The sequence below is a fragment of the Antedon mediterranea genome, chromosome 10 (genome assembly GCF_964355755.1).
Source record: "Antedon mediterranea chromosome 10, ecAntMedi1.1, whole genome shotgun sequence".
NCBI lineage: Eukaryota > Metazoa > Echinodermata > Crinoidea > Comatulida > Antedonidae > Antedon > Antedon mediterranea.
Window position 1 is genome coordinate 20,166,227 of NC_092679.1, and position 24,572 is coordinate 20,190,798.

Here is a 24,572-nt window from a genome sequence, read left to right on the forward strand (position 1 = left end):
TGAATCACTCAAATGAATAAATCCAACAATAATAGCTACTAAAATTATTTTCAAATCTGCTTATTTCTCATCATATTTATCAATATTTTAAACTAAAATATTGATTTTTAAATAGTAATCTTACTTAAAGCTTTTAGTTCCCACTAGAGCGCAACGGAAGGACATACACGCAAAGCAAGTTGCCAAATCCAAGTTTGGATGATTTGTTGATTGTGATTGGTCAAATTACTTATGATGCGTAATTTCTATTGCGTACTAGTGTGAACCATTGAGGTATAAAATTAGAAATAAAAAATCTAATTTTATACCTCTATGCGTGAACCATGTGTATTAAGAAATAGTAATTCATTTTCAAATAAATTTCATGTATTTTTTAAACACCTATACAGTAATTGATAATTTTATCATTTTTTTCTGTGGATAAATTTAATTTGTATATTGTTGTTTGGTATAAAAAAACCTACACATTTTAACAAGTAGGTTTATTGTTGTCTACTATTGTAATTATCTGTTCTGTTGAATCACTAGTTTTTTTTTATAGAACAAATTCTCTGCAGGTATAACCATTTGTTTGTTAAATAAACCGTTACGAAAACAACATAAATCCTACTTAAAAGTTCCAGTGTTTAAAAATAAATATGTTATCATAATTATGAACAATTGTAAGAATTAATTTCTAATATGAACTTCATTTTTGTGTTGGGGATTATTTAGCTAATTTACTATTGGGTAACTTAACACAATACCTTTACAAAACTTCAAAAGAATAACATATGCTTTTGGTTTTGTTTGGTATTGACGTTTCTTTACTTTCACATGTTTTGAAACATACCAACTTATTGCATGCCATAGTATTGAGTACATTTTAACAATTAATTTATACCTTACAGTATTTTCTATCTATCTATAGTATTTTCATGATTATTGTTTAGTGTAGTTTAAAATAATAACAGTTTATTTGGAAATTTTTAAGCATTTATAAAGTTTTATAAATCTTGCTGAAATATAAAACAGTAGTAATTGATACAAATGATAGAAAGTTGTCCTTACCTCATATCTTCTAGAACATCTCGACTCTCTGGCATGGCACTATGCATCATTGCCATTGATAAAGAATGATTGAGGCTCGGGTTTGGAATTGCTACACTAGTTGGCAAAGACGATGGTAGAGGCGTTTCAAACTCTGACTCGGTACGATGTCGGACAGAAGCTGCCGCTGTCACGTTCGTATCACGAACTCGTGTACGATGTGGCACGATCAAAGGGATGGCTTCCATCTGTTCGGAAATGTCTTGATGAACTCTCGGAGTTGGCTTTAGTGGCATCTGATGGCTGGGTGGTGACGGTCTTTCATAATGATTGTTATTGTTGTTACCTGGGCTCGGGGTTGCAACTGGCTTTCGTTGTTTGGAAGACTTTTGTGATTCTGGTGCAGATGCCGGTGGCGGCTTAAACTGACTTAAGACAGAATCAACTGTTGCTGATACAACATTTGTTAGTTCTTGCTTTAGAGCATCTGTGAATTTTCCTGATTTCTGGCTGGCAGCCGTTAATTTCTGTAAGCTTTTGCTTAGATTAGGCACTTGAATTGGAGACTCTCTGATGTCATCGAGATCATCAGAGCTATCTGACAAGCTACTGTTGTCATCTTCGTAAAGATCAAAATACTTTTCTTGAAGCATATCTAGTTGTTGCTGAAGATGATATAAAAGATCTTTCAACTTACGTCTTTCTTCCCTGCGAGTCTGTTTACGTTCATCCAAAACCCTTTGCTGTTGAGGTTGCGATTGCTTACGTTTTTGTCGACGCGATTCCAAAGGAGGAGTGTTTGACGGTTCTGGGATTTGACGCAGAGGTGACTGACGCATGGTGCTCAAGATGTTTTCAACTCGCGCTCTTTTCGCTTCCGCACTGTCTGGTGTGTTTTCATAAATAGGACTTTGATTTCCATTACATCGTCTTTCTATAGAATATTGTCCTCCATTATGCAAACTCTCTTCTTTTGTGTCCATCTCGTGAGTTGCTTCCGACGATGGTGATCGTTGCATCATATCTAAGTTATTTTGACTCGCTGCCTGCATTTTTGCTTTTAAAATATGTGACATGATTGAAGAACCGTCGTGTGATTTATCTCCAAAAGATTGTTCCATTTCACTTACGTTTTGACCGTGTTTTAACAACTTGCGTAGAACCTCTGTCGTGTCGGAAGACGTTAAGGACATACTTCCGTTCCCGTTCATTAGCATGGCATTAGCGTGCAGCTTGTTTTGAGAATGAACACTTCTCGGCACGCCTACGTCGACTCTACGTCGTTTCTGCCTTATTACTTGATCGTCCACATCAGACATTCTTCTCTGTTGTCTGCTTGATTTCTTCTATTGCACAGATTGAATGGTAAAGAACATATATAGCTGCTTGACTGCTGTTAATGAATGGTCTGTGCTGCTTGGTTGCAAATACACTATACTGACTAGTTTCTGAAAGAAAAACACAAAGTCTATATTTAACCTTGGTATTATAAACACAAAGCTTACACTGCTTCAATACAACTTTAAGATGTACTCAATAACCATGCAATTTTGGAGAAAAGCCTGAATAAAGATAATGTACTTATGTGCGGTTCACAGTCAGTTGACGTTGAATACCCCTTTAGAAAATAAACACGCCTTACGGCATTAAAGTCAATTTTAAACTCTTTAGTTTGCTCCTACAATATACTGTATACAGGTATATAAGCCCAGTCAGTTACAAAATCCATAAGAAGGTTATTGTTGTATGCTAATTAAACTCTATCTGTATTCTTACTTGTCTGCTCTTGGTAAAAATTATCTCACAGTTTCTGAGTCATATGAAATCACAACGAAAGCAAGCTAGCTTTATAGATACAGAAGTGAGAAGGGATGACGGACTAGCAAACTGACTCTAGGTTGGCTATTGATTCTCTCATGGATAATATAACAATAGACTGAATACACTTGAAAGGCATAGCTGTGAAGCATACTACTCAGCTGTCTCGCTTCCCAAGGTGCGGAACAGATTCCTTTCTTATTCTATTGATTAACCGTAATTGGATAACAAGACTACTTTCCTCTTAAAATAAAGAAATCTTTAATAAGCGATAAAACAATCAGATACGTTGACTATTTACAAATGCGTGTAATGTAAACAAGTGTTAATACATCTGAAGTGAGAATGTAATACGTGAATTCTCATCTAACTTACACGCTACGATACACACAGTAAGATTATTCAACTGTTGAACAATATCAATCAAAGTCGATACACAGTACGCCTTTTAATAGCTTCATATTGACAATATGTAAAATTCCCACGCATGTCTTACAGAGTGCAAAATAATAAAATTTGATTTAATTTAAATATTTTAATATAAAGATAAATTATTCTTTATAATCATAACCAATTAAACTTTTAATTGTTAACGTTTAATCTAAGTCACAAATTCTTATTAAAGCAAATTCTGAAATAAAATATCTATAATTTGACTTTGTGTAAATTAAATTAAAAAAAAATTCTGATTCAATGCTATTAATTGAATACTAATGTTAAAAGGTAATATCGTTGTATGGTATGTTCTTAAATATGAAAAAATATGAAATAACAAAGTAGAATACAAAATAGTTATACTTGTAGTACTACTTTAAATCCTTTAATTAAAGGTATTACAAAAGAATTTAATATTAAAATAACTACCTAACCACACACAAATAAAGGCTAGGATTAATTAATGACAAAGTACTGTTGAGGGAATGTAAAAACAACAAAATATTGTACAGTTAAAACTAAAAATAATTACCTTACCTAATGACTGTATTACCAACCACCATATGAGAAAATTATAAGATGCTTAGAGTTACAAAAAAGACAACAAGAGTATTAAACCAACTACAAACAAATAATTTCAGGATTTCCTTGACACATTTGTGTTTCCTTTAGAATAATTCTAAGAAAGAAATAAGAAAATATCTATTGTTCAGATATAATTCACTGTCTGCTGATACCATCTTGGCTTAGCTGTGATTTGTAAGTACCTGTTGATTATAAATCTCCAATATGTTTGATAGTCTCTTTTATTTACAATGTCCTTAAAGAACAATACAAGAATAAAGATCTAAATACCTTGTGTCCAATTTCCTTTTTTCCTAATTCCTCAGCAAGCCGTGACGGACTAACAGCCGGTGTTAAGACAAGACTATAGCTACGTGAGAATAATGGCTGAGGTGTAAAATGATTAACAAAGAGAAACCAAAGTCCAAAGATGCTGTACCCTAAATACACCCCCTTTGGACTAACTATCTTTGAGGAAATCAACAAAGTCACGTATGCACTTATTCAATCTTAGTTACTATTAAAATCATGTCTTTATTTAAGAACATAAATAGCGGCCTTAAGATTTTGGTGAGGTACAATGGGTGAAAACACCACCAAGGGTAAAAGTCATTGAGATTAGAAGCGAAAAGAGATCACAATAGTAACACGAAGAAAGAACTCACCAAGATTGTAACATTGTCGGCGGCTCAGTACCTCTTAGAAAAGAAAGGATTGGCTTTTGACTTGATCAAAAAACAAATGAGTCAATAAAGCTTGGTGTATTTTGAACTTTGGACGGCACTTAAAGTCCACTGTGTACTGTTAAGATTGGATACACTTTGACTCACAAGGGCAAGCGTACTCTATCCTTTATAGCTACATCTATAATACTGTTATACACTTTATGGTTAAGTGGGTTGTTTTAACTTTCTGGTGTCATAGGTTCAAATCCTACAATAGTTCAAATCCTACAATAGTTCAGATTATGGTATATTCGTTATACAGCCATATTGTATTCCGTATGGATTAGGCCTATATCTATACTTTATGTTTAAACTGGTTGCCGTACATTCTAGTATCATAGGTTCGAGTCCCACGTCAAGTGTACTATGGTATTTTCTTTATGGCCTATATTTTTTTATGAATGTTAATATCTATACATATATACTTTGTGGTTAAATGGGTTGACCAGTATCATAGGTTCAAATCCTAGTAGTGGTACACTTTGACTCACAAGTACCATGTACAGTACAGTACAATGTATGGTAGTATCAACTGTACTGTTTAATTGTGGTGTAAATGTCATAGGTCCTTATCCTGAATAAAAGCATACAAAATGTACACAGCACATTTCTTCTTTGTTAAATTTTTATCCATTTACTCTATTTTGTTACACCTCATATTCAGGCAAATCCTATACTAACATAAGACTTAGCCCTAATAGTCTGTGCACATTTAAGTTAAATGAAACAACTTGTTACTTCTAAATTCAGATCTCAGAGTTTAAATTGATTAAAAGTACTTTGTAAATATAAAAGAAAGTACACTAGGTCTAATACAACAATCTATAAATAAACTATACCATTTAAATTAATTTCTTATAACAAAAATTTGTTTTCACATGACAAAACAAAAAATTGCAATACAAACATATTTTAATATTACTTTAAATTAAATTTAAGTACTATTTAGATAATAAAAATGCCCTCAAAATAATATTAATTTAAAAAAAATCTTTAAATACAATTATAATTTTTTCTTAATAAATGAAAATAAATTAATATATACAGTAGTAGAACCACTTCTTTGGGACACACCTAATCAGTAAGTCTTGTGAAACGAACGAGGGTGAATATTATGTTTATACTGCACACTACTGCCAACCAAATATTCACAGAACATCTTTATTAATTAACGGGACAGTTTGTTAGATCCAGAGGGTGTCCCCATAATAGGAGTTTTTACTGTGCTTAATCAATAAGTGAAAATTGAAAACAAATACCTTTAATAAATGATAAACTCACAGCCTCGAAAAGAGCAGCCTAACTTCCCTAAAAGCAGAACACCAAGTAAAGAAGAATATGTGTAGTGTTTTCACTCACTTAGCATTTAAAATCCATCAATTGTTTGTTCTGGCTTCTTCATACCATCATTATGTTAATAAACTAAATATTTCAAACTGCATGATTGATTTTTGATTATTAAGTAGTTGTACAGAAGATTTCCCGAATTCATGCTGGTATAAGTACAACAATTCGCTACTTAACAAAATAATAGAATTCCAAAGCTTTTTGTGAAATAAATCGGTGATTTAGGCCTCTTAAACAGTCAAAAAGTTACTTTCAATTTAGGCTTAATAGCTTGGTAAGAAACCCGGGTTTAACCAATCGGAACAGAGGCTAAGATAATAATTTTAGACTCATAAAATAAATTTAGAAAGGAGACACAACAATAGAAAGATATAATATTCAACTGGTTCTGCTAATTAGTAATGTATTTATTTAGGACTAAGAAAACTAAATACTAACAAAAAGAATACTCAATCTTTAATATATACATATATAAAAAAAAATGAAACTAGGCAAATTACTGAAAAATGACAATGCTGTAGTGGCGGGATCTCAATCGAGATACAAAATAAAATAAGCAAAAAGCTAAATCAAAACGATAAAGTAAAGCAGCCTAAAAAATTATATAAAAAATGAATATACTGTACTGTAAATGTGTATTCAAAGGCAAAGTACTGGAAAAAAATGACAATGCTGTGGGTATCGCTGGCGGGATCTCAATGACGAATAAAACAAAGCAAAAAGCTAAATCAAAACAATAAAGTAACAGCCATTGAAAGAATGGAAATTTACCGATAAGTTTACAAATTGAAGTGAAAGAAAAGAGAAAATAAAAACCCACTTAAGTAGTAGTTCTTGAGAAATGATAACATTATCTTTATAAAGAGAAACACTTTTATTAGTATTATTATTATTACTCAATTAAATTTAAATTCAGAGAATAAAGCTGTAATTGAAGACGTAATTATGGAATGGCTTCTCACGCAACTGATACTAAAACAGAAGAAACAAATATTGACAGAGCAAAACATGAGTTTCACTTAATTATTAAAGATACTAATTTACGTATAATTATGATATCAATATCAAATAAGAAACCAATTATTATAACCAGGTGTTGGTTACTAGATACTTAACCCAATATTTATCAAGTTAAGATTCTTTCCAATCTTACTGGTATAAACTTACTGTACGTAACAATGCTACCGTAATTAATCTCAATTTACTTGTTAGTTTAATGAGTTACCAATTAAAAACAATTTTTCTGAGATAGATCTTTATTAATTTCAGTTTCATGTCAGGGTCGGAATTTACATTTTGATTCTTATACAAATGAAAACCTTGATAATTAGGTCGAGTTGGAACTAATTGTGGATTCTAAGGTCATTTTTCAAATTATAATGATGACATAATATGAATTTAGATCTTGGAATAATTATGTTGGATAGAGGCACCTGTTACGACGTACATGGCTAGTCATAGCAACGCCAGCACATCCTCCCGTGTTCTGGTGTCAAAAGTGACATTAAATGATACTTTTTAATGATTATTTGTTTCTATGTTGTACCAGTGGGAGAGGGGTACCGTCTTAGAACAATGGGTTGAAATCGACATAAAAATGGAAATGTTGGATTTTAAAAAATCCTCCGCCAAGGATAAAATCAAAGTGCAGTATAAAAGTTTAGAAATGCGGGAATAATTTGACTAAAAATAGAAGGGTCACTGAAAGGGTCAAGTACAATGTAAAACATTATTTGATTAAAACAATCCTTTGGCTTAAACATTAAAAAGGAAACATTGGATTTGCTAGAATACATTTGGGGCATGGATGGCATTGGTGCCTTACACCATGTATACCCTTAGGGCTGTAGACATTTTGTGAGAGTACTTCCGCTGAAGGGGCAAAGACAATTAATTGATATACTAAAATCTTTTTCTTTACTTAAAAAAATACAATTTTTGGACATTGGAGATGATGAAAGTATAATTGATAAAATATTAAATTGAGATATTTGGCAATGAAACTGATTAATTGATATTTTAATTCTCTGTAACTGCATATAAGAATGTTCTTGTATCATAGACAATTTCTGTGATGAAACATGTATCATACAGTAGGCTAGATCAATGTTGTTAATGTTATCCTAATCTTAATGAGCATCGCATGTGACACACATGTGATGCTATGTCATGGAATTTGACTATGATACTGGACAATGCCATATTTATATTTCTAATGCTAATATTCTATTTAGAAGAAATGAGAACTATATCTTCTGGAAAGTTTTGAAAATTCTGAGATTGAGATTGCAGAATAAACAATGGCTAATGATAATAACCCCCTTGCGTTTATGAACATCAATATATAATACTTTCACTCTCTTTCTTAATGTGTATGTAGTCTTGAAATTACTATTTATATAGAATATGAAAGTTGAATTAAAAGTAGAATCATTGGGTTAAGACCATAAATGACATTTAAAAAACAATGTAAAAAAAACATTTTATTTTCGAATTATTATACTTATAAAATACACACTACTGTACATTAAAATGATGGTTTATTTGTTATTAGGTTTTTTGTTAATATTAATGTTTGACTTATATTACAAATATTAAATAAATATTTCGTGCTGTACACAAACAAAAAAAAGTCCATGAAATATCAAGACTAAATTGCCCAAAAAAAATAAAGAAACAATTTTCTCTGCTCCGTTCTCTAGCACTGAAGCTCCCAAATGAGAGCTTACCGTGCAAAGCATTGATTTCTGTAGTATAGTATAAAACAGAAAAAAAAATTATTTGTGTAAATATTAACAGTATCGTTATTATTATCATAACAGTCTGTTATTGAAATACATAAAAAAATATATTCAGCTTATAAAAAAAATGTGTAAAAATATACATTGTTTATTATTAATTATTATTAAATAATAATTAATTAAATGTTTATTAATTAAATACTAATTAAACATGGCAATAATTAAATAATACTTTTATTTATTAAATTGCTCAATCTGTTGTTTGATACAGTATATATGCAAAAGTAAATCTAAAATAAAGTTATGAAAAAGCAAATAATTTAATGCACAGAAATTTAATATTTCTGTGCATAAGTATTAAGACTATAAGCTAAATTACAAAAAGTTTTAGTAAGTTTTCACCATAAAAAAGAAAACAAAAATTAAATATGCCAGATATACTTAAGGAAACATTGATTATCATAAAAGTTCCGTTTAGTTATCAAACTCGATAGCCTACAGCAATAGTTGTAATACGAGATAGGAATTAATTAATTAGCACAGATTATGAGAGTGAAGATTTTATCTCACCTAGTGTTGTAAATACGCTTAGTCCAGTGTGGCTCGCTTCAATGTGATCCCACTTTCCTGAGTATACTAAAAATACGCTAGTATTTTCACCTTTACTGCTGCCACCATCCCAAAGACATTTTGCAGGAAGTGAAGGCGGGGAATCAAACATTAAGATTCCTCAAGGATATAGGAAATAGTCTTGTACGGATTGCATCGACAAACTCTGACATAAAAATGAATTAAACCACAACCTTTTACGTAATAAACTCGATAATAAATAGAAATAACACTTTTGATCACTCACGAGTCGGATTGTGAAGCTTACGGAATTTAATTTACGTAGGCTCCAAAATATTATTCCCTCTGTTTAAGGTCAGCATACAAGGATTTATTTGAAAGGAGTGTACAACCCAAATCAACCATAGTGAAGTTGCCCACGAATTCAAGGACCAATCAATGACTAAGATTTTTTGTTTCCTCTTCGCCAGCTTCTTGGCCATCTGTTGCTACGTGTTAGCCATGCCTGACTGGCAGAGAATAAGGTGATGAATGCCGGTGGATATTAGAATTCTATATTAAACAAATGATTAAGGACATATGTGTACGATTGTCTTTGTAAACAATTGTCTAAAACCTTGTGTGCTGTGATATTAAATTAACACTGTCTACTCGAACACAAAATATTTCGGCATTATTAATTGGAAGGTATATTTCAATTAACCGAAAGTGCAAGATCAAAAATATAATATAATAATAAAAATATGTCGCGAAAAATAACTTAGTTTAGTATTATAAATCCAAAGGAAAATTACTGACAAAAAATGACATTAATGCTGTGGGTATCAGTTGGTTGGATCTCAATGGAGATACAAAAATAAAATAAACAAAATGTATGTAATAAAACTTAATTTATCTTTAACAACAAAAATAGTAATTTATAAATTTAATGTCAAACATTTATTAGTAAAATATATTATGTTTTAATAGTTGTATTAATTTGTTTAGTTCATGGACATGAAAGGGAATATTCCTATAAGAACTGAACTATCATAAAGTTGGTATTAAAACATTAATTAAATTAATTAACTCTTACATTAGTTCAACAATGCAAAATATTGGGACTTGTAACCTCTTTTGGACACCCATATTTGATCATTTTCATATTAATGCTTTAACAACACTACAGCCAACCCTATATTTGTTTGGTCACAAATGTGTCCCCTTACAAGTATTACAGGAGGATAATAAGAAATCACAACTGAAAGTCCGGTAAACATAAACTTATGTTAACAATCCATTCAATTCCCTTTTTTTGTGGGGATTTTATTTCAATCCTAGGCCTCTGGCCCTTACATGTATATTTTACAAAAATCATAAGTAAAATCATAAGGTAGAAAAAGTTCATTTCTACAGGTGCTGTATAATGATTCGGACCAGACAAATATAAAAAAAAAAAACAAGAAATCTGAAACTTCATTAGATGCTCCTTGCTATCCCAACATGCAAAGTTCAATTGACCTAAAATTATTTCCATCGTGCCTATGAAAAATGTTGTTACCTTTTGAATTTGTTGTTATTGTTTTTGTTTCATTAATAGTTTGAACTTAACTTTATAAGGAAATGTAAATAAAAGTTAGGGATATAATATTTATTTATCAATTTAGCAATCATAAGATCTAATTTAAATTCAACATCAGAAAATTTAACAATATCATTTCTACAAAAATGATCGCCAAATAGACATCATACCAGGATTCAGGATGTAATACTCTCTGTATGAGCTGTTTCTTAAGTACGGCTTACGGATACAGCAAATTCAGCATAAGGTATCACAATGGACATTATAAGAACATTTACTTTCTTACTCACATATATTTTTTTTAAAAAGGAATGACTTTACAATACTCAGCATTTTGATGGCAAGTAGGACCATAAAGGTTAATAACCTTCCCAGAAATTGGTTTGTTTTGGTCAAAGTCAAATTTTCCCAGAAAATATCATATATGAGATACTATTTAATTTTTAAATATAACACTCACACAATTTGAATATTGGGTTAATATCTTTACCAGTAATACCACATTAAAGTATTAAAAACGGTTTAACCGTCCCAGAAATTGGCTTGTTTTGGTCAGTCAAATTTTCACAGAAAATGTCATATATGAGATACTATTTAATTTTTAAATATAACTCACATAATTTGAAAGGTTGGTTAATATATTTAGCAAATTAAACTATAATTATAAACAAGTATAACATAATGTACATACACACATAAATATGACTAGTATCTGAATAATGACCTTGTATTTAACATGGAAATGGGTCAATTCTATTGACAATTTAAATCATTAATTTTCTGGCAACTATGTGAATGCATATAGAATTCTTCCCAAAGTTGATTGCTTAAACCAAGTGTTTATAAAACTTTTAAAATTATGTAATGGGTTGCCACGAAGTCTTCAATAATTTACAAAATATGGGATAAAGATTATATAGATTATGTTTTTTATATTTTTAATTTTAATACTTTCAAAAATTTAAACATTTCAAAGAAAAATAATTTTTTAATTTATTAATAAATTTTATATTTGAATAATAAATGATGAATACATACAAATGAATATAATAGATATAAAGATAAAAGATATTATAGAAATAACAACTAAATTACAATAAAACAATTTTACCTGAAATTTTTCAGTGAATCGTCTAAAAAACTATGTAATAACAATATTTTAAAATAATTATTTTTAGGCAAGAAACAGTCAACTACTGTATGTCCTGTTGGCATGTACAGTATGTGGTCATCTGGACTTCTTGAGGCTCCTAGGACAAACATTGGTATAATTAGAAATGAAAATAACAAAACAAACACTTTATACAGATATTGTGATGTCACAGTACAGTAGCAGTAAATAAGGATCTATCAGTAAAACTGCATCATCTGACTAGAGTGTGACCATGCTATGAAAATGAAATTAAGTTTGAGAACAGACGAAAAACCCTCCCAACACACGATATATATCCTGCTGTAAAAAATATACTTATTGAGAAGATAACAATAAATGCAATTATACTAACAAATATAGGCGTTTCTCTTCAAATCATTATGGTACTTAATCGTTTTGTTTCGGTGGTAGGGTTAATAAGTCTAATTTACTATAACCAAAACCATAGATCTGTATTTAAACGTGAATTCAATGATAATACTGACTCAAACCCGAACTTTGTGATTGATAAGCAAGCCTGTTAACCAAAAACCTACAGAACCACTAGGTAAAACTGATATTGAGATGATAAAATGGAAACAATCCGAAAGAAATCAGAATTGTAGGTGAGCCTAGGAGTAATCACTGAAGCTGAAAACTAGAGCTTTGTGTATGGTGTAAATTTAGATAAGGATTACCCAAGGTTGGCGCACAGATGCAACCGAATCAATGTAATCAATATACATTTCACGATTTCATAACAGAAGAATAATACCTTGCGAGATATACCTTCGCACCATAAGGAGAAATTGAATAACAATTGAATAGGCAAGCTGCCAAAGCTGTGTTCTTTCTCATGTTATGGAAAGGTGAGATTGTGTAAAGATGAAATATGAAAAAGACGAGATATGTGAGAATGAAAAAATCTTCTGGTTGGTATAAGCAGATATCCTGTCATCTGTAAATGTATTAATAATAATTGTCCTCAGCTTTTAACTTTGATTATGCCTTTTACGGACCCTTGGTATACTCACTGTAAAGTTCTGTCTACACTATCAAACTAGTTTGACAAAAAAGTGTGCACAAATATGGTAGTGATATGACATCATCATGTCCATATATGGCCACATCACATTTTTTGTCACATAAAGTTTGATAGTATCGAGCTATAGTCACAGTACAACTCCTCAGTATCACGATCAACTCATTTTGAATAGTGTATCAATTTCTTTATTGTGTACATGTATGTATTTTATGTACCCAGGACCAACAGCCTTACATTCCATCTGAAGGACAATGAGACAACAAAATATGACACAGACATGTCTCAAACCTATGCTTTTCTTATGCTATTTAGATATCTATTACATACAGAGTACTAGCTTTTTATTTAAAATTCAATATTAGCGCTTTACAAATAAAGAAAGAATTATAATTGAAAAAAATAAAAGGAAAATTATAAAAGGGATTCATTTTGTTGGAAAAAAGCCCTTTTTTCAATTTAAATTAAAAAAAAGAAATTTGGAAATGTTGCTTCAGGAACAAAATCACAACATTTTATACAGTAATACTTTCAACCACTAATAACAAAACTAAAACCACTTTAAACATAAGAGATGACATTGAAATAGACTCAGTGTTCTGGAACTATTGTACAATAACTGAAGCAGATTTCATATCTTAATTTCCAATAAAAACCCCTACATTCCAACAAGAATAGCAGCACCTATGCAGAACAGCAAATTGTAAAGATTTGCGTGCTATAAGGAAACTACAATCTTCTTGAATAGTGAAGAGAGGAATTTTGTGCACAAAAGCATAGGAATTGGTTTGCGTGTCAACCATGAATGATTAGATACAAAAAAGGCTTAAGAAATCAGGGTAAACATAATACCTTCTTGAAAGGTCATTTTGTAAACAACCCACGAGTAACAATACGTCATCCTCACTGCCAAGTTCTTTTTGTGTATGCTCACTATTAATGCGGAAAATTGTAAAAATACTTCAGAAATTGCGTTTTGAAATATATACCTTCTTATTTCCTGGATTTACTTTAGCCATATTTGTTTAAAAAACCATTTATTTGAAGGTTGAGTTTCGGAAATAATGGTATTTCAGTTTTATTTTATTTTTTCGCTATTTGTTTTATGTATTGAAAATTTAAACTGAGATTCAGAACCTGTTGGTGTTGCACACAGCTTTAATTTTTATGTAATTACCCTTTTAATTTATACTACCTATAACAGTTCAATAAAATACAGTAGAATCCCTATTAAGGGAACTCCTTAGTTATCATGCAAAGTGTCCCTTTAATAGGATGCAGTGTTAAAAAATGTTTTCTCCCTCTGAATAGGGGCCCTTAATTGGAGTGTTACCTGAACAGTGGTAGGGAAGGAGTCGTCGTTTATTGTATAAGATTTTTTATACATATCCAATGAATAAAAAAATGTAATACTATCAGGAATACTTTGCTAATTGATACATTGTATCATAAACACATTGCCTATAACCTTATTAATTATGAAACAGGAAATTATCAAAAGCTTTTTAACAATCACAGATATCGAGATTACATAATAATATTTGATTAATAAAACTATAGGAATAAACACATATAGGCCTGGTTATCAGTGATGTCGACGATTAAATGTAACTAAAAAGATTGAATAAATACATAAAAGGATTGAACATGTTGAAACAAAACGTCCCCTTAATAGGAGTATCATTGGCTGTTAGTGTTCATTTATTGCCCCTTGTTGTTTTAACAGGAAAGTGTCTTTTGGATTGTCCCTTGAAGGAGGGTTATATTGTACTATACCATTAATTCCTCTACAAATCTTTTTAACAGTGATTTTATGAGATACAAAATTCCTTGTTTACTATAATAAACTACTGTAGGCATAAGTCAATAAACTAAAATATATATAAAAAAAAAACAACCAAATATGACACAATTTTAAATGACTTGTGACCTTGCTAATGCCATTTACAATTTTACTGCCCAGCGGCAAAATAAGACAGATTTTCCAAAATAGTTACAAATCAAAATATATATTATATTCAAATATGATTTCTGTTTAAAGCCTGGCCTTATACCACATGGACATGTCAATTAATAATTTCCTCTCAATGTTATAATAGTTACAGTATATCATATTATATATAATTTCTATGATCACATGATGATGATAACACATGCTTTTAAACATAAATAGAAAATATTAAAATCTATGAAAGTTCTGCCTCTGTATTATTTGTATATATTACACTGCGGTCTGAATAGGAAATATGTATGAGATGATGAAGTATGAAAATGATTTTGATTGGTTCACAACATGATTGGGGGCGGGGCATGATCGTCCAATTATTAACCATTTAAAAGTTTCTGTTTACATGTTTCTGTTTTGCACCGTAAACTTCCATGTGGTGGATCCCAGGGCTTAAAATGTACTGAACTTTAAACCTAATGCTCTATCTTTAAAATTGTATTTTTCTAAATTTAGAAGGGTCTAGCTGAGTGGAAATAGTTTATCCGTCAAAGTATGCAATGATAAAAACCTCAGGTCCCCAAGGCTGTGTCTTTATATTTTCCTGAATATATTTTTATTAAAATTGTTTTTTTTTTTCATTTTTCTAAACTAATGTTCTATCTTTCAAATTGTATTTTGCAAAATTTAGGAGGACCTACAGTAAGCCGAGAGGAAAGTATGTAATGATAAAAACCTCATGCCCCCACGCTGTGTCTTTATATTTTTGTTAATTCTATCAGAAAAACATCTTTTTATTAAAAAAAAAACAACTTGTCATTATTTTAAATTGTTGTTTTATTTATATAATGTTGTTGCCAATTTCAAACATGTGTCTCTTAAAAATGATATTATCAAGATGATATCAAACTTGCAAAAGTTTTTTTGTGTGAACCAATTAGAACAACCTTGGATTCAGTTCTTCAGGAAAGGGTGCCAAATAAATCAGTCATTACTGGGATAATTTTTTTCTGATATCATTTCCCTAAGCCTGCTCCTCAGACCTTGGGACTAAAGTTATTAAAGAACCCCCCGGCCTACTAAATTCAGCATGTGGTATCCAACATTTCCTTTCTGTCAAAAGTTTAATAAAAACGCTTGTCTTGAGAAGTAAAATGACTAACTATATACCTGAATTTCATTGGAAGTTCTTACTCACGATAAGTTAGCCTCAAGGACGGGGCCAGTATTCAGCTGTTTAGCTTATAATAAAAGGCTAGAAAGATCATCTTTGGTGGTGATGAAATGAAATTGCAAAGAGAAACAGGATTGGGGAACGATTCAGCTGATTGGAAGTAAAGCAGATTTAAACCTAAAACCCAGTAATCACAACGTATGCTTACATAAACAGGGTTTTAAAGTCATGAGAGTGCGATCACACACTTAACATGTAACGTAACATGTCTGTAAAGCTCTGTCTACACTAACAAACTAGCTTGACAAAAAAAGTGTGATGTGCCCAAATATGGTAGTGAGAAGCCGAGATATGGTAGTTATATGACATCATCGTGTCCATATATGGGCACATCACATTTTTTTTGTTACATAAAGTTTGATAGTGTATACAGAGTAGGAATTTCATTTAAGCCTGGTTTCCATAAAATCGCTACACCGTGTCGCCGACTGCTGTCGCCGACAGAGCGTAGCGATTCTATGGAAACGCTGGAATTTATCGGGGATCTAGTACGCGAGCGCTAAATATTTTTTGGTACACGCGTATACGACTCATCGCCGACAAAATCAGCAAAGTTGAACATGGTTGAACTTTGCCGATTTGTCTGCGATGAATCGGGGAGACCTCCCCGATGCGCGTCGGTGACATCTGCGCGTGTAGCGATTTCAATGGAAACGGTGTAGCGATTTTATGGAAACCAGGCTTTACAGCACACTTTCATTTTATAAACTTCTACACACCAATATAACAACACACAGAGCAAATGAATGTTTCTAGGAGCACTATAGGCACACCTGCAATTTCCAACAGGCCTGAATAAAACCATCAAAAGTAGAACTAGCAACTTCAATTTAAATTTGCAATGAGATTTTTATATTCTTTGAGAGATAACATTGTATGTTTAACAATACTAATGACACTGAAAAGGAACTCAAATAATAGACTATTTGTGTTGCAATAGATAGTCAAGTGTGCATTTGCTATGAAATAAGAAACAAAACAAATAATGAGAAAAGAAAGACAATGTAATTATTCAACAAACACTGTACTAAACTAACTTAAAGAATTTAATAACTAGTTACTTTTACTTCCATGTTTTTTAATCAGTTCTTTCATCTGTGTGTCTGCAAAGACATATTTTGTCTATTTACTTTTTTGTAAGTCAGGTTGTCCATTCACAATCTACACATAAGTACAGTATCAATGGGTTCCAAGATATTCTTCGAAAAAATTCTGTCAATACTTTGTATGTTGTCGCAAGAATATTCAGCATTAACCATATAGGACTTTCATATACTGTATATGATTGAGTTTAATCCCATGTTCCAATATGATCATCTTCCAACCCCCCCCCCCCCCCCCTCTCACCTCCCCCAACCACCAAATTCCTTATGGTAGATCCATTGTTGAAATCAGATTCTAGGATTGGGTGTCAACAGTGTTGCTTACAAACAAATAAAATAGGTATACCCACAAAAATTAGGCTGGGTAAAAGTTTTTAAAATAGGCTTTGGACTGGGTGTAATATATTGGCCAACTTTCCACCCACCCCGCTCCATCAAAATGATTGTATCCACGCTGTACCTATGTATGACCCTTCATATTATAATTGAGAGACATCATCTTATTTTTATCAGTAAAATATACAGTAGGTATAAATGATCTAGTAATAATGACGATGATGATCATGACATTTAGAAAGTATAACCTTCAATTGTGGAAATGTTTTTGTTGTTTTACTATTTTTAACCTTGGGAAGAGTCAGAAATTCCAATAATAATCCAGGATAAAATACTACATTTAATGTAAAAATAAACAAAACCGTTTTATTTTTAATAACAGCTTTTGAGTAGAGAAATGTCACATAAAGTTTGATAGTGTAGACAGAGCTTTATTACGCGACATTTCGTCTTGTTTCACAACAAAGTGTTTTTTTAGGGATGTCTCAAGAGGGCTTCTACAGTACCTTCAGAAATCATTTTTTTCAGATTAAAAATTTTTTATGATGATTTCTTCAACTGGCAATGCAGTCTTTAAAACTAAAAAATTAAGGTGTTGAATCGTGAAACCTTTAAATACAAGGCTATAGCAATCCACTACGGTATTATATCACAATTACTTCCTTTACTAAATATATATTTAGATAACAATTGGGAACCGAATATATTCTTATTATTAAAACTCCAATTACTTCCTAGTAAAGGTAGCTGTTGGGTAATTTTTTTTTTGGTGTGTGTTCTTTCATGTTAGAATGACTTTTAGTATAATTTAACGTGCTATTTAAAAATTTCTTTTATTGTATTCCACTTTTAAAATCTTTTTAGTGGTACTTTTTAAAAGATTTTTATGTTCATCAATATTTTTAAATAACTGTACATTTTAATCCTTTATCTTATGTTTATATCTCACTCTAAATTACCCAGCAATAATAAATGAGATGTATAATTAAATTTAGAAAAATAAAGTGTTATTTTTTTAAGCCACTTGAATGTGGGTGGTGATGTGTGCGACACCTTAACACCAAGTCCAAAGTCCTGTGGACACTTCTTACCGAATAAGATTTTAATCTTATCAAAGGTCTAGTACGTTAGGGCATTAATAATGACACAATGACTTCAAGGGAACCCATGAGCAATAAATCTGTAACTAAAGTCTATATATTGTTCCTTTGAGCTATTGACTAAAGGCAAAATGGAATAAACCAAAGAAAAGAAATTAAGACTAATGAAATTCCAGAATATATTAGGTTTTTATTATTGTTAATTCAGAGAGTACTATGATAATATTAACTTTACTATTAATAAATATTTAATTTAATATTTTAACTTTAAAATATTGTTTTCCTAATAACAAAGTATATGATTTCTTTTCATAAATAAAAATAAAATTTTTTGCTGCTGAATTGGTTTTGTAGTTAATGTTTCATATCTTGAAATTTATATATCTATCTAGAAAATCTAGAAACAAAAAAATTACACATAGGAACATTTCATAACTTATCCTGAAATGAGCTAAATTATACCATGAAGCAATAATATAAGTATTTTTACCAACAGTTACCCTTGATATTACTATATATATCTAATTTAAATTATATAAACTTAACAGTCAAGGTTTGTTTTACTATGCCATACAATTCATTATCTTTTAAGGTGAACTTACTTACAACTTGCTATTGTCCATTTCAGACAATGGACATAAAATCTGTTTAAATCTCTTCAGACTTAATCTCAGAGAAGATGCTTAACCAAACAATGGGTCCTTACCTGTGTCAAAGACTGTCCCCTTTTGTTCCTCGTCAACAGGTTTTTCCGTGAGCTTCTTGTGCCCGCCAATATACAGCAGCAAGTCACAACTGTAGGTTCTTCAAAAACTATAAAGGAGATAAGAATATTTGTACTGTGTCTGGTTATTTGCATATTCACCAGCTGTTACAAGTGCGGCAATGTTTTCGTTATCACTTCAGAGTAACATCTTGGCGATACAATCGTTTCTTATTGACTCTAAACGTTTATTTTTAATATCAACATCTAATTAGGGATTCAGAGAGATAGACCTCCCATTATTGTTCTTAAAATAATTGAACGACCATCTGAGGAGATCTTTTCTTCCTTCCATATGGTGATGACTTGGTATCATCAAATATTGCCTCAGTCTTTGCTCTGTTGTATTCATTAACAAAGCCTTCAAACTATTATAAACATGTAATTAATACATTAGTTGCAAGTTGTCATCTACTTCCATATTCCATATTGTTTTTGAATGCCACTGTTTCAGAGCGCAATCAATATAATATTGAGAAGGAAAGTAAGAAACAGCTTGTCTAAATATGGTTGAGAATTCTGAATAAACTATATCCAAAAAAAGCAATAACAAGGAGTGACTGTTTTGATATAGAACATTTTTATTTAAGGATGTATTGTCCCCTGAAAAAATAATTGTTGTTGTTAAATATGCCATTTTAATGTCACATTATAGAATATCCACTTTGAAAAATTGAATGGAAAAAAAACTTTAAAAAAATAATCAAATTTTTGATTGAATTTGACCACTGTCATTTTATATGAGAAAAACATTTTTTATTTTTTTTACAGAAGGGATTAACTTTATTAAAACTACAAAATAACCTATTCAAGGTTATATTTATGATTTAAATAATCTTAATTTTTCATGTTTTTTGGGGACAATACATCTTAACTTCAAATTGCCATGTAAATCAATGTTTTTTTTAATGTATTCAATTCAATATTAAAGAAGTAATATCATTCCATAAATTGTATTTAAAGGAAGATGTATATATAAATAAAATGCTTAAATATAGCCAATAATTGTTATTTTCCCTTTAAACCTAATGATAATATACATTTTAAGTATACACAAACCAGCCAGTGACTATATTTTGCATTGCTAAAGTATGTTTTTTAACACCACACATTCAAATGTGCAACTGATAAAAAAAAGTGCATTTACCAATAAATTATTGTATATTACATGGTTAAAATTAATAGTGTAGAGATGTTCTGGTCATAAAAATAATTATTCTAATTATATAGATATTGTTTGTTTTGCGTATGTGTTTTACCTAAACAGTTGCGTCTATACCGACATCTTTATTGCGTTTACACTGTACACATACGATGATACGTTTATTTACTTATTTAATTAGAAAACTAATCATGCACAAGCTAATGGAAATGTCTATTCAAAGTGAAGTGGCATAGAAATAAAACAATATTGAGCAAATTAATACAATATTTAATAAAAAGCAAATCAAATTATAATTTGATAGATTTAATAAAAATTACATGGATTGAATGTTTGTTACTGTATCGGTATTTTAATATGTTATTTTGTTTATTCTTGTATGCTTTATTTCACACAACATTTATTTTATTTCATTTTAAGTTATTACTTGGACGCATCTTTATCATCAAAGTGTGCCACTGTTGTAAAAGTGAAGTTTCCAATAAATTATTATTATTATTATTATTATGTTAATTTCTATATGTAGATATTTTAGTATTAAAATAAGAATTGTTTGTATGTATATTTACTATGAAATTTTTTAAAGACAAATTAACATTCAAGTTAAAAAGTAAAGTATACAATATTAAGAAGTGTAATTAATATTTTCTAATATGTCAATAACTCATAATTACTAATAGAGAAAGTACAAGAAAGATATCCTAAAAAATAAATAAATAATTATAACTAAAAATGCATCAAATACAAAATATAAATACAAAAATTGAAATGTTTAACTACAAATTATCAATTTGATAAATGTAATAATATAAATTATATTAAATAACTGTATATGTATTTAAAGTATGTATTTCATTCATTTTATTTCAACTTTTATTTCGGAAAAAATAATAGAGAGTACAATATTGCATTGTACTGTATTTAAATAAAAAATATACAAGAAGAATTATTATTCTTATTGAAGAAAACCCAAATAATACCTGTACAATAAATGATAATATTAAAATGGTTTCATTTAAAGAAAAAAAAGCAAAAATTAAATTATTTTTAATAAATTGAATACAAATTATATGAATTTAATAGGTGTGTTACAAGTACTAACAAAATAAACAAATTCATTCATTTAAATAAAATTTACACTGTTTTGTGGCTTTAAAATAATACAGTACTAATTACTTAATATATGGTACATGTATTTCATTCTTTAAATTATTAGAGAAAAATAATTATAAAGTACTGTAAAATAATTTTTAAAAGGTATTCATTTGTCAATAATTCATAGTAATCTAGAATACCTAAATAGAAAAATGTATAAATTAAACAAAGATTGAAAAAAAAAAATAGAACAGAACAGTAAATACAAATTTAAACTCACCAAAAATGTATCCCTGTATTTAGAAGAAGACTGGAAGAACTGAGCATCTCACCTACAAACAATATTCTTGAAGGAGACTTCCGTTAGCGCAACTCCTAACACAAGGAATGTGTGAAATCGTTCAAAAGTGATCACTCAATAACGTTAATGACAACACTTGACTAATAATATATTTGAATTATAATAATACGTGATTCATATCAAGTCCCTAGCGTTATGCAACTTTTCCTCTCAAGCGTGTCTTTTGCACGGAACCTTCGCAACAACTGAGATAACTCTTGTTACGCACGACCTCATATAGGTGCGAACATCACTGAAGATGACACTCGAATAAACACAAAAATAAGTTTTTTTTACATAATTATTCCACGAGACTGGAGTACTGCTTTTTGATATAAAATTGGATAGCCTACTAATCGTTTAAGACTGTAATTGATTCAACCCACTTAAGTAGACTTACATATAGCTTGATAGTGTTACATTAACTCGTCTTGTTTTATTCAGATCCCTAAGGTGAAGACATGTGCGTTAATGAGTGTAAATTGCTTTTACAGTATCTCAAAACTGAGGCTGTGTGTAATATTACCACTTCATCTCCAAGTTACTGTTTTCGGCACACAGCTCGGTTTGATACGGCAAGTATTCCCAGCGGATAGGTTAACATATCCGAAACATCGTCATCATATTTAATACTCCAAATGGCAAGTGTAAAATAAACTATAAAATATGATAACTTTGCTAGCAATGATATAAACAAAAATATGACATTTTTCGGAACATAAAAAGATATTTTTTATATCAGTGCAATAATGAAGTACGATTTTATTTTGCTATGGATTAAATCTAATCGCATTTTCCAGGAAATAAAATTTTGTGTTTTGATTAAGCTTTTTGGAAATTGTTGTATGGAATATAATAATATCAATTCAGAATATTGAAATTCATTAAACAATTAAAATTGTTTAATCTTTAATAATACCACTATTTTACTATCAAATCTATTAAGTACTGTATACTATTAGTATTATGTCTGTGGTAGATATAAGCCTGCCTTTACCAATAACATTTTACAGTTTATTGCCAGAACTTCTGTATTTATGTTTAAATTCAGTAAATTTGTTAATTTCAATTACTGCCAGACATTTAATTCTTTACACTGCCAGTGTAAAGAATTAAATTGCAGGTGAAATAATTTTATCTAACAAATTGGTTTGTTGTCTTTAATTAATGTGACCATACAGTAGGTAATAAATAAACATATTGAATAGTTAAAATTCTATGGCATAATAATAAAGTAATACTGTAGATAATTGTACATTACAAAAGTTAAGTTTTTAACAAAGACAATTTTCACCTGACGTGCTATGCAAATTTATGAAAAAAAATCACATCCGCTTTACACACACTCATCTTCTGTCATAGTGAATACGGAAGAACCCTTATCAATGGGATGCCTTCATGAACCAACAAAATGTCCCTTTAATAGGGGTGTCTTCGTCATAATTTTAAAACATTTTGCTCCTTATTTGGTTCACTAGAGAACCAGTCTTACCTTATATCCAGGGATGTCCTCTTGAATCTTAATATTGTCTGTTAACAGGGTTTTCATTTTTATAGGGGTGTATTCAAAATAGGGTGTGCCTGAAAAAGGCTTGTCTATAAAATAGGTTGTCCCAGAATATAAGTTATTAGTATGCAAGCAATTAGCAACATAAACAGAATCATTAATTGCCAAATTTACATTTCAAAAAAAGTTTCTAAACATTAATGCTAATTTACATATTTTACATTAATCATGTCTCTTCATGTAAAACGATTTCATAAATTATTAATTCTCCAAAAATGTTAAATAAATGTTACTAAATTTTTTTCTAGACGCCCGGAGATAGCACCTGAGGCGTTTTGGCCTGTCGATTCTAGTCATATAATTTATAGACGATATTTGATATACAGAACTGTTTTTTTTGCGCATAAAGCCTGTTTTTCCGTTTTTTGTCCGATCTTTAATGGTTTCTTTGTTCTTTCGACGTTGCTGCTGGGAGGACACACCATGGACGTGAAGTTTTGCAAAGCCAAAGCCGGTCACGCGCAGCCGGGCCCGTGTGAAAATTGAAAAAGTTACGGGTTTTGATGCTTCAACCCAGCCGGCCTACAGTAGGACATGTTTTCGCTGATATCTTAATCTAGGCTTTACAAACATTAAATTAAATTGTTTTTATATTAAAATTTAGTTTTACTTACACTTGTTATTTTGAAATATCAGACTTTAAAAGAGTACAAAAACATCGTCGCGTTGTAAAAAATCAAGAATTTTCAGCGCGTACGTATTTTTTCACAAACAATGATGACGTAATTTACGAACTATTTGATTGGTCAGTCAGTTTTACCGATCGTAACGTTGAAGTTGAACTCGGTTCAACTTGAAAAAAAAATTGAAGATTTTAACGATTTTTAATGTTGATTTGTATCCCCTTTTCCTGTAAAATCGTTGATAAAATCGTATGTAAATGGGTGCATAATATATATACTGTATATATATTACAAAAGGGGAGGCCGGGGCTGGCCCGGCACCCCCCCCTCCCTAAATCCG

The 24,572-nt window shown here is 30.3% G+C and overlaps 1 protein-coding gene across 5 annotated transcripts in view; it reads right to left on the bottom strand.

Moving 5' to 3' along the window:
* Positions 1 to 22,497, bottom strand: part of LOC140060266 (prospero homeobox protein 1-like) — a 34,443-nt gene extending 11,946 nt beyond the window's left edge. For 2 of the 5 annotated variants that reach the window (XM_072106404.1, XM_072106399.1), the window contains exons 1-3: positions 21,983 to 22,497; positions 19,389 to 19,495; positions 1,051 to 2,477 (exon numbers count right to left, since the gene is read on the bottom strand). In XM_072106404.1, coding sequence (XP_071962505.1) covers positions 1,051 to 2,348 — 1,298 coding nt within the window. In that variant the 5' untranslated portion in view covers positions 2,349 to 2,477; positions 19,389 to 19,495; positions 21,983 to 22,497. Of the gene's footprint in view, positions 1 to 1,050; positions 2,478 to 2,805; positions 3,076 to 5,830; positions 6,169 to 9,229; positions 9,249 to 19,388; positions 19,496 to 21,982 lie in introns of those variants that run through there. The other 3 variants (XM_072106403.1, XM_072106400.1, XM_072106401.1) reach the window with 3 other exon arrangements.
* Between the last annotated feature and the right edge of the window lie 2,075 nt (positions 22,498 to 24,572).